General features: G+C 41.0%; 2 protein-coding genes across 2 annotated transcripts in view; one reads left to right on the top strand and one right to left on the bottom strand.

Annotated features, from left to right (window-relative positions):
* col9a1c (collagen, type IX, alpha 1c) overlaps positions 1-5,459 on the top strand; it is a 29,400-nt gene extending 23,941 nt beyond the window's left edge. Inside the window, exons 29-37 of the mRNA XM_005752761.1 lie at positions 653-724; positions 804-839; positions 933-977; positions 1,073-1,105; positions 1,414-1,560; positions 1,785-1,839; positions 1,933-2,127; positions 2,590-2,676; positions 5,014-5,459. Coding sequence (XP_005752818.1) covers positions 653-724; positions 804-839; positions 933-977; positions 1,073-1,105; positions 1,414-1,560; positions 1,785-1,839; positions 1,933-2,127; positions 2,590-2,676; positions 5,014-5,216 — 873 coding nt within the window. The 3' untranslated portion in view covers positions 5,217-5,459. The remainder of the gene's footprint in view (positions 1-652; positions 725-803; positions 840-932; positions 978-1,072; positions 1,106-1,413; positions 1,561-1,784; positions 1,840-1,932; positions 2,128-2,589; positions 2,677-5,013) is intronic.
* An 841-nt stretch (positions 5,460-6,300) lies between these two features.
* The window catches only part of col22a1 (collagen, type XXII, alpha 1), a 68,784-nt gene continuing 63,020 nt past the window's right edge, over positions 6,301-12,064 (bottom strand). Inside the window, exons 65-66 of the mRNA XM_013915847.1 lie at positions 9,671-9,748; positions 6,301-9,588 (exon numbers count right to left, since the gene is read on the bottom strand). Of these exons, the coding sequence (XP_013771301.1) occupies positions 9,395-9,588; positions 9,671-9,748 (272 nt within the window). The 3' untranslated portion in view covers positions 6,301-9,394. The remainder of the gene's footprint in view (positions 9,589-9,670; positions 9,749-12,064) is intronic.

Below are 12,064 nucleotides of genomic sequence, written 5' to 3'. Positions count from 1 at the left end.
TGTAACTTTGCTCTGTTTCACTTCAGCAGCATCAGGTAATGTTCAGGTGTTGATTTATGGTTTTCTTTTGTTTTGGTTCTACTGCAGAGTATTTTTATCTGCTATAAAATCCCAGGCCAGGAAAATCTCCTTCATGTTTTTCTGTTTTATCCTCAGTTACTTTGACACAAAGGCATCTGCTGAGATGTTTACACCTTTGATCAAGTCTCACAAGTGTCAGCTTTGTTTTTATAGATATAAAAATATGGATATGTACTGATAAGTGATCAGAAATATAATATTTCTGACTGTCTGAGGCAAAATTTCCCAGATTCAAAACGAATCAATCGAATCGAATCAGGACCTTGTGAATCGGAATTGAATCGATTCTAGATATCAGTGACGACACCCAGCCCTAGTTAACATATAGTGAGTGAGAAAGGCGACTGAAGAAGAAATACTCAGTGCATCACAGGAATCCCCCAGCAGCCTAAATGGAGATGTGTCTGTAACAGCTAATGATGAAGAGTTAGTTTCTGCAAAATTCACAAATGACATCATGTAAAAAGGTGAATCAGAGCAGGTGTTAGGGGTGGTAAAACAAAGCTACTTCAGCTGTCTCAACCCTGTTGCTCTGAACACGCAGACATAAATATGTTTGTTGTATTTTCAGGGTGAGAAAGGAGCTAAAGGTAACCCCGGCGCCAAAGGACTGAAGGGCCATACTGGGCACAAAGGTGATCTGGTGAGACAAATTTCATTCTTTACCAAAGCTTAGAAATCTTATAATAAGAGTTTAGTGAAGAGCATAATGTGTTGTTTAGGGACCTGTTGGACCAGTAGGACCGAAAGGAAGTCAGGTGAGTAATATTGTAATTTCCAGTTTATCTGCAAATGAACCTTAACAGTTCGTCCAGTAATTTGACTTTTTTGCTCAATCTGTTGTAAAACAGGGGGACAGAGGAATGCAAGGAGATCCTGGGATAAAGGGAGACCAGGTATTTGACTCATATGCTTAATTAAATGCAACAAAAATGTATTTTCTGTCGCTGGATTTGAGAGATGTTGATTTCTTTTTATGTGTGTGTCTCAGGGCCCTCCTGGTGTTCATGGAATCAAAGGAGAGGTATGCATAAACAGTTGTCTGCTGTAAAAGCTCGCCTAAGGAGCTTTTTACATGGAAAGTGTTTCATGACTTCTAACATTGCAAGCTTGGATTGTATATACAAACAAACAATTTAGAGCATTTGAATAGGTACTACAATCAATTCCCACCTTAGCATATGGTATAAAAAGCTTACAGAATGTTATTGAAGCTATTCGAACACTGAGTTGTGTATTGTTCTGGCACACAAGCTATCTTAGCTGATAGGGGCAGTATCCTACTGCTGACACATACAGCCTTGGTTCATAATGATTCGTTTTCACCATTAGCGTGGGGAGAAGGGCCAAAGAGGAGTTACAGGAGCCGATGGCAGACCAGGCCAGCCAGGACACGAGGGTTTGACGGGTCCAATGGGAGCTCGAGGGCTGGAAGGAGAGTCAGGCCTTCCCGGAGCACCAGGCCCGAGAGGTCTACCTGTAAGTGACACATTTAACCAGTATAGGAAATGCATACACTTAAACCACATAGCAGACATGCTAGTGGTTCTAGAGATGGCAGCACCTGATCCACCAGTTTGGTTTGGAATAATCTCAGCAATTATTTCTAACGAATGAAACTGACAGAAACAGTGCAAATGCAAGTGTTGGCTGCATCAACCCTTTGCAGTAACTTTGCAGTAATAGTATTCGTGATTTCACAGGGCCCAAAAGTGAGTGACGAGAAGCTTCGGGAAATGTGTTCAGCTGTCGTTGAAGGTGCCGTTTGTTCACCTTAATAAAACCTCACATTGAACCCAATGAAGGGTTGAGCAGTTAAATATTAAAACCTATTTGTTGCAATTCATTTAGAGCAATTAGCTGAATTTATGAAAGAATTCTCAAAAAAGCCAGCAGCCATTGGTGCCCCTGGTACTCCTGGACCTGCAGGTCTTCCTGGACTCCCTGGACCAGCTGGAGCTGCAGGAGCAGCAGGAGCTCCAGGCCCAATGGGTCCCAAAGGGCCTCCAGGCTACTTTGGACTTCCAGGCGCACCAGGACAAAAAGGTCAGTATGGCATTTCAAATGTTTTCACCTTTAGTAAAAACTGAGCCTCGGTTTTTAGCATCCTTTACTTACAGCTGTAAGTGGGTTGTTCATTATGTATGCGTTTCACCCACACCGTGAGAGCTTCGGTGCGAGGCTGTGATAGCCTTTTGCTTCTTCTCTATTTTCTTGGAGACCTTCCAATCCTAGAGTGGCTGTAGTGGAAAAAATTAAATGAAGCCTTTAGAGAAAACAATGCTGTCAGCTCTGGCAGTATGCCTTTGTCTTTGCCAAAGCAAACGCTGAAAGAAGTTATGCAGAGAGCTCTGAGGATGGAAGAGAGTCACTGATGCATAACATTATACAATCAATGATGCACTAAACAGGGCGGAATCAGAGTGGAGTCATTAAGTTTCCTAATTACGTGCCTATAGCTGTGCCTCTCCATTTCATCTCAGCATCAATGTGCATGTCCCTGTGCAGGTGATGCCGGGGAGAGGGGAGACAAGGGAGACAGGGGAGAGGATGGTGTGGGAATCAAAGGAAGCCAAGGCGCACCAGGTGCACCAGGTAAGGATTCTTGTTGTAATTAGAGCAGAGCGCTGGTGACAGTAAACAGGGGGTCTTCGAAATGTCAAACTGAGCTAAAAACTGACTTTAATTTTTAATTCTCATTAAAAGTGCAGTTTTTGTAGCACGTTAGAGAGATAGCCCTCACATATAAATATAAATATATATACTGATATATACTGTACTGTATAAAAGTCATTCAACTTGCTCAAATACAGGCTTTATCTCACAGCAGGACAATTTATTTGTCAGATCATTCCATTTAAAATGCTCCACAAATCACCAACAGAAAGTACCACAGTGTAGTGACCACTATAGAGCTCCGCTGTGGGGCTCTGGAAGTAAAGATTTCATAGGGATTTTGATATTTAGCCATTATTTTATAGCCGTCCAAAGCTGTTGTATTACTTGAACTGATAGTAGACGCATAAGTCTAATTGACATCAACCTTGTTTTTTAAAAATGCAATGTGAAATGTCGTAGAAAAAATAGTTTGTTACTTTATTTAAAAAAACCCTCAATAAAGCTTCGATAGCTCGCTATTCATCACTGATCAAGGACAACAATAACAACAGCAGAGAGTCAGGGCTCTGTTGGGCCAACTATTCTTTTAACTATTCCTTTAAGTAGCAATGACTTCATTCATTTCTTTACAAATAAAATTTTAAGCAGTAAAGAAAACATTACTGTTATTCGCAGCCTTTCATCTGATGTATTATTAAGTACAGCAACTTTAATATGTTTTCATCTGTTAACAGGACACAGGTTGTACCGCCGGCTTTTAAAGTGGTGATAATTAAGCTACTTACAAAGCCCAACCTCAGATGTAAAGATCCCAGCCTTTACCTACTAGTTTGGCGTCCCCGGCACTGGAAAGAACAGCTGAGCCTAGTTCTTGTAAAAGGAAGTTTTTCCAAGTGGAAGCTGATGGGGCGTTTCTGATTGTTGTTCCATTGTAAGGTCTTTACCTTACAGAATAAAGCACCTCGAAGCAACTTTTGTGAAATTGAAATTGAATTGAAAAGTGCTACTCTACCCAAAAACTGACATCTCTGCAACATCTCCTTTTGGTGGAGCAGTTACTATGGAAACCAGAAAATTTCAGGTTGACTAAACTGCAAGAACGGTTAATACAGCGAGTTACAGAGCGCTGTACTTACTGAGAGCTAGGCCATACTTTACCACACACACAATTACACTGTTATAATTCAATATATACACAACAATGAAAAGGATACCATTTAAGAAGGTTAGAAGACATTGCTCTGGAAACTAGGATTTGCAATGGATTATGGGATGAGTAGTTCCTTCACCACTAAAAGTAATTGTTTACACAATCTTATACCTTTTCCTGTTTTTTTTTTATTAGTATTTTTATCCAGGGAGGGGCAGCCTCTCTCAAAGTAGCAAAAGTATATTGTTTAGGGTCATACTAAGACAGGATGTTTCTAATTGTACCAACATTTATGCCAGTGAAAGACACAACGTACTAGAGACTTGTTTAATGTGTGCATCAAAGAACGAGTGAGTCTCAAATACCAGCTGAGCCAGATCAGCTGATTTAGTGTAAAACCTGAAAACACGACCTGGTGTAACAAATGTCGATAATGCTTCTTTTTTCTTTTGCTTGCCTGTTAGCCCATCATCTTATTTTTTAAACTGGAAAGATCCCAGTTCACCCCGTCCATGCTAGATATCTGAGAGAAGTTATATGAAATATACTTTAAAATGAATGAAGGATGATTTCTGTGAGATATGGATCACATATGGATCACGTGTGTGTGGCTGTTTTAGTAGGTTGTTAACGTGCACCCGCAGTTTGACTTGTCTTAGTGTTGCGTCATTCATATTCAGATATTGACCACTTTATTCCTGGAATCCTAGAATTAAATGAACAGATGGTTAGGGTTAAGAAAGGGGAAGGTTCTACAATATACTGTTCTATGTGGTAATATGTGGTGTTAAGATTAGTGTGTAATATTATAAAATGTAACAAAAGAAAAGTAAAAAAAAAAGAAGAAGGTATAACATAGTTTTATCTGAATATCGAAACTGCACATCATCCACACCTTTATGTCTTTAAGGCATGTCTGTAACTTAACTAAATCATTTGTGTCGTCTACTTTCATAGATAAATATACCTGGATGTCATCTGCATAGCAGTGGTTATTTACCTATTGCCTTTATAAACTGCCAAAGAGTAGCATGTGTGACATGAAAAGTATTGTTCCTGGTGCAGAAGCCACTATATCTGACTTTTGCAGATATGGTTTCTTTACAAAATACCATTTTTCACTTTAAGTTGACATAATACTTAACATGTTTTTGTTTCCTCAGGTGCAACCGGCGCCCCCGGCATTGGAAAGGATGGTAGAAACGGAGAGCGTGGTGAGACAGGTAGTCCTGGTATCCCTGGACCTGTTGGTCCAAGGGGGCTCCCAGGGTCTCCTGGCTTTTGTGACCCATCAACCTGTATAGGCAGACATCCTCCACTTTATATGGTTGGTGGGAAGAAATCCATTGGCTACAAAAACCCATGACACACCCCAAGCTCACTGAAACACTCCAAATCTCATCCTGCCAGTGACCACATTTCAGGACTTGTCAAAGCACGGTGATCTTTGGAAGTCTCCATCTGAACCACGGAACGAAGAGACGGACAGGGAAACAGAAGTGAGGCACAATTGGAGATTACTGGGACAGATGTTAACTAACCCAACATTCAAAAACCGCTGTTACTCATCCCGGAGCAACTTCTGACTGATGGCAGGTCCAGGGCACACAAGTCACCCACCACAGTCATTCAATATCAATTCTGCTCTTTTAGCCAAAAAATAAAGTCTATTATGTGACCCATATTGAAGCGATCATGAGCCAATCTTATAGTGAAGCTAGGTTTTACAAAAAAAAAAAAAAAACCTGATACTAACATCAGACATGAGATTATATCTTCAACCTGCTATTTAATTTAGGATCATACATTTGTTCCCCTCATTTTGTCAAATCGATGATCTTGTTCAAATGCTGCAATAAAGTGTTGTGTTTTGAAAGTGTGCCATCATGAAATTCCACAGCCTTTTTTGTCCAGACAAAAAGTCCCTGGGTTATTATGGATATAATGTTGATTCAGCAAGGCATTTCACAGTTGCCTGGTTACAAAGGAAAGTCAACACCATCCTCACCTCTGTCTGCACAACACAAATACACTCACAGATCAAATATGACTTTTATGTAAGCGGTTAGGAAGGAGTCGGCATAGGAGCCATTCCAAGGACATCCCTTTCATCTAACAGATGTTATCGTGGCTCGGAGACATCGTGTTTATAGATGTGTACTGTAAGTGAATGGATGCTCAAGGTTCATGAAGCTTGGTATAGGAGAAGAGTGCAGCATGATTTCTATAATCAGGTTTAGACATAAAACATGATGGATGTCTCCGTCTTGGAATTGATTATCATGCATTAGTGACAGAGCAGGGCTGGAGCTCTTGAATGAATAACATAAACATTTTCATTGTAAAGAGATGAACATTCAATGAAACCGAATGGGTCTGCTTGTATTTCAGCATTACGTGAAAGAGCACGAGTACTGGCTTTTCAAATGACGAGGCAAAAGTCCGAGTTATAAAATGAATCTGTTCCAGTCTTTATTATACAGTACAGTACAGGTGTGGTTCGAATACTTACAATATGCTACTACTTTAAAATATCTTAGCACCGATTTATCAGGAAAATTTGGGAAAGGGTTAATAAAATGCAGTTAATTCATTACAACATGATTCTATTTGATCAAATCCTGATTAATTTAGCAGTATAACAGTACAAGTTACAGCCTCTATGCATTACAAATACTCTCCCTCACCAACGCTGATGCAACATCTGCTGATGTAACTGTAACGACCATTTACAAAACCACCAGACAGGTGGTTTGTTGCAATTTACAAATCGTTCAGTGGTAAATATGGGATAGGGAACATATGGAAATGGTAGAAAGTGCAGGTCACATAGAGCCATGTTGATTCTACACAGAATGCATGTTTTTGAAATTGCTGTCATGTACCGAAGCTCTTAACTATAAGAGCTGCTCTGAAGGCACTGGTGGAGTAAAAGCTGAGACAAAAATAAGGAACAGGGTTAGCTTAGCATTTCTAAGTTAGCTATTTAGTCTACAGTTTTGAATGACTCATTTTGGGGTATTAATGCAAGCTAAATTCAAGCTAGCTGAATATCTAATCCTGCCAGAACCATGAACTAATGAACAAAATACGTAATTTTTAATTAGTTTAATGTTGCAGACATATGCAACAGCTACGGTAATATGTCAGACTTCTGGATTGAAGGATCCACAATCATGCCAGGGTTTAAACTCTGTGCTTGTAGCTGCACCAGTCAAAATGAACATTGCTTCCACATCTGAAAGTGCAGCCAGTGTGGAAGTGTCTTATACATGGATTCTTTGTCAGCGTATGGCTGCAAAAAGGTCCAGTTGTAAGGAAAGTCTATGAGGAAAATGACCTTACTGCTCACTTCATGACCTCCTTTAAGATGTTGATAATGAGTGTGCAGTCTCAATCTCTGGTTTACAGCCTTCTGCACACATGACATATATATTGTAATTTGCATTATAGAAAGAAACCAAGATAAAGCAGAGCGTGCCGTAAGGAATCGCCTACCCTGTTACTGAGAAGACACTGCTATATTTCTAAAAGTGATACAAAGGCTTTGCAAACTTGGCATCACCATGGCTATAATCTACAGTTTGCATCTACAGGCCTGTGCTAGATGGTTCATCCAATCATCTGCCAGGTAGTTTTCAAGAATGTGCAAGTTTTCCCCACAAAGAGCGGAAGCTTTGTCTAACACGTGCTCTCTCTGTGGCTAGCTACACTGGCTGCTTGCTAGCTTTCAAGGCTAGGAACGCCCCTCTGGCACTGATACATTTTGCGAAGCTATATTTGATTGCTTGTGGAGTAAACATTTTTCTATTTGCAATATGACAATGATGTATTTCCATTTTCCAAAACTGACAGACTAACTTTAACTCAACTGTTTATGAAAACGGCCTCTAGAACAGCCTCAGAAATATTGGTCAAGCTGAAAGCTCCTGTCAGCTTCACCACACAAACCTAAGTGCTGTCAAAGCTCTGTCTTCACTCTCTTCATAAATGATCTTGTGTTATGTAACCTGAGACAGAGATAATGACAAAGTATAATCAGCCATTAGATCATACTGTAAGATCTGTCAAGCTCACATTCAGATGCTTTTATTCGTCTTTATTTGAAGGAGTTTCTTTGTTCTTTTAAAACGAACATTATTTTTAATTGGTTCTAGATAACCAAGGTGTCTGAGGTTGGGAGGAACTCTAATTGGTCCGTGAGGGACATAAGACAAAGGGATTGTTCAAACTGTTACCACAACAGTCCGATCATCAAGATGCAAGAGATCGGCTCTCCAGTTTCAGGTTTCAGGGTACAAATAAGAACAGTGTGTGTTTTAGAGCAGGCCAGAGCTACAGGCACTTAATAAGCATCACAGAGACAGAGAGGAAGTGACAGGTTTAGGGAAAGCGGAGTGAAATAGGCCGCTTTTCAAGAAAGGTGAACAAAGGCTGCAATTACACCACCTCCTCAAAGCTGTTTGCTGTTCAGGTCTATGTGTAGCTCAGAGAGAGTGACCGGAGCCGCTTCATTAAACATGAAAGCACAAATCTAACAGCGACACTGTTTGCTGTCTTATCTTCTGGAACAAATCATTACATGGCATATATTCATGGTCAAAAGAGCAAACTTAAATGAAGTCCTTACAAAAACACAAAAAAAACCCTAGATATCCACCCTTAAATGTCACATGCACAAATACAAACAAGACTTCTGGAATGAAATCCTTCAAATCTCACCAAAGCATGAAATGACATTGCAGAGATGCTAATTTGTGGGTTGTGACAAAGAGGCCATTCCTGCCGCCTTCAGTTTATTCCCAGAATAAAATCTTGTTTCCTACCTGTCTAAATGAACCAAACAAACTGCACTATTTTAAAGGCGCATTTCTCTAAAAGACATTTTATTTTTCCGTTTGTTTTTGCATCCGTGTGTCACCAAAAACAAATGCGATATAACAACATACATGCTGCTGTGGATGAAATGCAATTGATTCATCACTCGAACCGACACAAAACCCACTGCTGCTGTTTGCATCTCACCGTCTGCCACCGTTTTCTCCCAATCAATGGCCGGAAAAGTGACACTGAGTAATTACTGCGACTGTGTCATTCACTGACTCAGTGAGCAGTGAATGACACGTGCTGCCTGATGCTAACTTGTGAAGGGTGGCTGATGCAGAACGGTGTGAGGCAAGCAGCGAAGCACCTGACTGAGATGATTACTGATGAAATGATATAATATCGAATAGCAGGATCTTTACTCCTGATGTTCGGGCCGTGCCATCCGTGTTATCTTCCTATATATTTACAGGAAGCATGCAAGTGAGGGAAAAAAACTAGCTGCCCTCTTTATCCCATATTAGATCAGAAAGAAACTCCCACGTTGCTTAATCCCCATCCATCCCGAGCGTCGTACCAAAATCAAAACATAGAATCTGACCGGCAGCACCTGTGGCTTCAGCCGTCTGTACTGAGGTTAACAAAAAAAAAAAAAGTTCTTGATTCTTGATTAAGTTCATAAATACAGCTGGTCTCCCAACTCTGCTTGGCTCTTCTTCTTTAAGTCCCCTTCACATTTTTGTTGTGGGGCCGTTGTGCCAGGCTGGCATAGTAGGCACACTGGGTTGGGTCGCACTGGCCAGCAGGGCCCGGAGGTCCAGGCTGACCGTGGGGGCCGGGGTTTCCTGGCTCTCCTTGGGCTCCGGCTTGTCCCGGGCTTCCGTCTTTGCCGTAACCAGGCATACCTGCTGGGCCTGGAACCGGAAGTAGAGCATTAAGGAAACTTATTAGAACTGGACCAGCTCTTCTAAGAGTCAGAGTATGTAAAATCCTTACCTATGGGTCCAGCAGGACCTGGCTCTCCTCTTTCACCAATCCCGGGGTCTCCCTTCTCTCCCGTTGCTCCTTTCTCACCTGACACATACACGGAATGAACAACGTTTATCAGTTTTAAGGCGAGGATGTGGTTCTCTCCTGCATTAAGCAGCTCAATTCATCACAGATTCTCATACATTTACATATTTGTTCAGTTTCAGCCGTTAGATGTCTAAACCAGCGTGAAATATGGTCAGAGGCTGCTGCTGTGTGAAGCAGGTAGGGTGCTGCAGTGAACATCATGTTCTCATTATCCCTGCATCATCAAAGGGGTGAAAATGAAGCAAATCAAAGAGGAGGGGACTGCTGTCAGAATAAACCACTAAAACTCTGCAAGTTACGACTGGAAACATTGAAGGACGACAAACTAGAACAGACATTTATCACAGTTTCCAGACATTGCACAGACGAAATAACTTCATTAAACAAGATCATAAACACCTCCAACCGGTGGCAGCAGATAGCCCCGCCCCTCCCTGAGTCTGGTTCTGCTGGAGGTTTTTTCCTGTTTAAAGGGAGTTTTTCCTTCCCACTGTTGCCAAAGTGCTTGCTCAGCGGGGTCATATTCTGACTCTGATTCTGACATGATTGAGGGGTTTCTCTCTGCACCTTGAGACAACTGTTGTTGTGATTTGGTGCTGTATAAATAAAATTGAATTGAATTGTTTTCCAAATGAGAATATACATTTTTAATTTGTGTGACCACGGCTTTCTGCCTAGTCACATATAGTCAAAGTCTAAACCTGTGTTTGAATTCTCTTCTGATATTTCTTCTTCGCTCTCAGACTGAAATCCCACCAGAGCTGTCTTACGCACATTTACCTTTAGTTTAATTAAACGTGCATTTTGCCAACTTTCTTTCCTGGCTTCAAATAAGATGAACTTTATTAATACAGTCGCTCTTCTCCAGTCTTACTGTCCAAAACATTTAAGGCCCTCACAGATTCATATAGTGCTTTCAAATCTAAACTACTCCAGCTCTTTTCCTCCTACACTCTCACCACTGCTTTGTCTGCAGCAGCTGTGTTACTTTCAAGTCTGTAATGTGTATTTAACTCTTTTTCCACCTAATATTACAGGTTTATCTTACTTTGTAAACATCAGCTACTCTGTTTCCAGCACACTTTCCATATTCACGATTGGTCAGATAATTTTGCTGCTGCGTTACAAGTTGATCACCAGTTTTGTGCGACCTTTTTCCTGATTGTAATTGTGAATCAGCTAACGGAACGATACGCTGGGCATGCTGAACTCGCTTCATCGTACAGGACTCTGCTCCCAGGTTTAAATTTATGGATATGTTGGTTTGACAACTAAACAAAAAGCTGCTTTGAAGAACGAAAAAAGCTGATCAGCTCCCACAGGATCAAACAGCATACTGACTCTGTATTACAGCCAGTCTGCTAGTTTATGACAGTACTGCATCGGCTTTAGAATGACTGCAATGACCTCAGTAGATAAAAATCCACTCGGGCTTGTATACCATTAATTTTATACAGGATGCACGCAGTGATTCAGGCATTTAGCGTCTACAAACCCGTCAGCTTCTTTCTTTTTTCTCTTTCTCAGGAGACATTTTGACATGTCACAGCAGGGTGAACGCAGGCAGGATTGATCGGATTAACTATGTCCTGTTTACGCCGTCACAGGCAGGAAAGAAGGCCACTATGAAGGCCACAGCGACACTAGCTTGTGTAAAAGGAGCAGGGTCAGAATTCGCATTACACCTGTAGTTACCTGATAATGTCATGTTGAAACAGCTGCTGTGAAGACGGCATGCACAACTTTGTCTCAGGGAGCCCTAAGATGAAAGTTTAAAGGAGCAGCTGGTGTGAGGCGCACAAACGCAGACAGGACGAAGTCTCAACTCAACCACCGCTGTTCCACTCTCTCTGTCTCTGACATGAAATCTCTCTGGACCTCATCAGTGACTTAACAAGCACAAAAAAGGATTTTTAAAAAAAAAAATCCCACACTACATAATCCATCCATTTCTCACTTTAAGTTTTTATTTCATTCCCATTTGTTCTGTTATCTTCTCGTAGTTTAGCCCCATGCAGGAGTTTGACTTCTTTCTCCTCTGACACACTGAAAGAAGCTCTACAGACAAGAATGTAGAAACAGTGTAACAGTCACAACTGTGTCTCTTTAAGACAACCCAAGTTAATGTTTAGTTCAATTCAATTCAATTCAATTTTATTTATATAGCGCCAAATCACAACATAAGTCGCCTCAAGGCGCTTCATAGATACAGAGAAAAAACCCAACAATCATATGACCCCCTATGAGCAAGCACTTTGGCAACAGTGGGAAGGAAAAACTCCCTTTTAACAGGAAGAAACCTCCGGCAGAACC

Source organism: Pundamilia nyererei, unplaced genomic scaffold, assembly GCF_000239375.1.
Source record: "Pundamilia nyererei isolate P.nyererei 1_Seehausen unplaced genomic scaffold, PunNye1.0 scaffold00378, whole genome shotgun sequence".
Lineage (NCBI taxonomy): Eukaryota > Metazoa > Chordata > Actinopteri > Cichliformes > Cichlidae > Pundamilia > Pundamilia nyererei.
The sequence above is the reverse complement of the archived record's forward strand: the minus strand, read 5'-3'. Positions and strand labels throughout refer to the sequence as shown.